The sequence below is a fragment of the Eubalaena glacialis genome, chromosome X (assembly GCF_028564815.1).
Source record: "Eubalaena glacialis isolate mEubGla1 chromosome X, mEubGla1.1.hap2.+ XY, whole genome shotgun sequence".
NCBI classification, from domain to species: domain Eukaryota; kingdom Metazoa; phylum Chordata; class Mammalia; order Artiodactyla; family Balaenidae; genus Eubalaena; species Eubalaena glacialis.
In genome coordinates, this window is record NC_083736.1 from 75,112,945 (window position 1) to 75,115,364 (window position 2,420).

At 37.1% G+C, this 2,420-nt stretch overlaps 1 protein-coding gene across 1 annotated transcript; it reads left to right on the forward strand.

The window, feature by feature from the left end:
• Positions 1–243: 243 nt before the first annotated feature.
• On the forward strand, positions 244–1,346 carry LOC133082233 (serine/arginine-rich splicing factor 10-like). The gene has a single exon (XM_061178741.1). The coding sequence runs from the start codon at positions 316–318 to the stop codon at positions 865–867; it is 552 nt and encodes a 183-aa protein (XP_061034724.1). The 5' UTR covers positions 244–315; the 3' UTR covers positions 868–1,346.
• Positions 1,347–2,420: the final 1,074 nt, after the last annotated feature.

A 2,420-nucleotide genomic window follows, 5' to 3' on the forward strand; every position in this document is an offset into this window, starting at 1 on the left:
GCTGCATAAAATAATAAATAAAATAAAATTCAAAAAAAATAATAAATTGGATATCTGGATTAAATGAGCAAATTCTGATAAACACATAAACTACCAAGACTGACTGAGGAAGAAATAGAAAATCAGAAAATCTGAATAGGCTGATAAAAACTAAGAAGAGAGGTAGGAGGTGGAGGGAGGCGGGAGTGAACTCTCACGAGAAGAGGCGGTTGCCGTAGCGGAGTCCTCTGGCTGTGTGTCTCGAGGTTCCGGCGCCGGAGCTGCAGACGGTTTGCTGAGCCCGTTAGTGTCCCGTTTGAGACCCACGCCGCTGTCATGTCCCGGTACCTGCGTCCCCCCAACACGTCTCTCTTCGTAAGGAACGTGGCGGACGATACCAGGTCTGAAGATTTACGAAGCGAATTCGGTCGTTATGGTCCTATAGTTGATGTGTATGTTCCACTTGATTTCTACACTCGCCGTCCAAGAGGATTTGCATATGTTCAATTTGAGGATGTTCGTGATGCAGAAGATGCTTTACATAATTTGGACAGAAAATGGATTTGTGGACGCCAAATTGAAATACAGTTTGCACAGGGGGATCGAAAGACTCCAAATCAGATGAAAGCCAAGGAAGGGAGGAATGTGTATAGTTCTTCACGCTATGATGATTATGACAGATATAGACGTTCTAGAAGCCGAAGTTATGAAAGAAGGAGATCAAGAAGTCGTTCCTTTGATTACAACTATAGAAGATCTTATAGTCCTAGAAACAGTAGACCGACTGGAAGACCACGGCGTAGCAGAAGCCATTCCGACAATGATAGACCAAACTGCAGCTGGAATACCCAGTACAGTTCTGCTTACTACACTTCAAGAAAGATCTGAGAAAGCGGAAAAAGAACCAAAGAAGGGCAGTTCAAGCGACCAAAGGGTGAGTGGAAGGTGCTGCAGTATGAATACTGTACGAATATTTTGACTCTGGTCTGAAAAGATAAAAGAATGTTATCGAAACTACATGGAATAATTGAAGTCCCTTCAAGTTTGAAAGTAAGCATTTTAGGACAAATAAAAGGAAATTCAACTTTGTACTTGTGGAAACTAATCCCTAAATCTGAATAGGTTTATATTGATTCATGGGTAACAGGTCCATGTTAAATTGGAAACTAGGATGTTTGAATATCAAGGAAGACAGCCATAGTCTCTTACAGTGCCTCTATTGGTCTGTCTCAAACTGAATTGGGTGAGAAAAGGTATGGTCCAATATAAACTTGCTTATCTCTTAAAGTCAGTTCTGTTTTTGCTATTGGCAAATCTTGCCTTTGTTTATTCCAGTGCCAGTGTTTTCTGCTTAATGGTTTGCTTTGTTGGCATCTGAGTTTCCTTACTTGTATGCCACATGCGGTTTACATCTTCCTTAAACACTCTCCCACATAAATTCCAATTATACTTGACATCCAGCTAAGAGGGTTCATCTCTTCTCACCTCTTTCCTAGTCAGTATATTCAGCAAACATTTACTGAGCCCTTACTGTGGGCAAAAATTGTACTGGGTAATTGGGGAGAAAAATAGATAAAATTCACTTATTCAATAAATGTCTACTGAGCACAATCTAGTGAATCATTACAGTGTGGCCTCACTGTTTTGTTTGAGGTGTATTATTCATAACTATTTTACACCATTTATATCCTATGTAATTATAAAACCCAATATACTATCAAAGATAAGTAATTTTGTGGTTATTTGCCATTTAAAAGTATCCAGTATTTGTTTTCATCCCATTAATACAAATAATGAAAAAATGATGTTTTAATCTGTAATAAACTGATTTACTGTGCAGTGACTGTAATATACTAGAGTTATATATAATTGTTAACTCTGCCTCCTCAAACACGTTAGGAAACAATCCCCAAAATAAGTATTTAACTTTGCATCAGATGTAAAGGAGACACTCTGGGTGCTATAATTAGATTATTTTGAGGCAGACAGCTGTTATTCCCAACTGATTTAGTATGTTCTGTAATTGAGAAAATGTTCACCAAATATACTTTCTAGTGATTTACATGTACATTTTATAGGGGACATGTTCTGTGTATAGTGAATAAATAACTTTTATAGTATCACAAAAAAAAAACCTAAGAAGATTGAATCCCTAATAAAAACCTCCCCAAAACAAAAACCCACTACCAAATGTTTGATATATTCTACCAAACATTTTAAAAATGCTAAACACCAACCTTTCTCAAACTTTTCCCAAAAATATGAAGAAAGAACATTTTCTAACTCATTCTATGAAGCCAGCATTGCCCTGAAAGCAAAGTTAGACAACGACACTGCAAGAAAAGAAAACTGCAAACCAATATCCTTTATGAATATAGATTCAGAAATCCTCAAGAAAATACTAGCAAACCTATTCCAACAGCATATTAAAATAATTATAT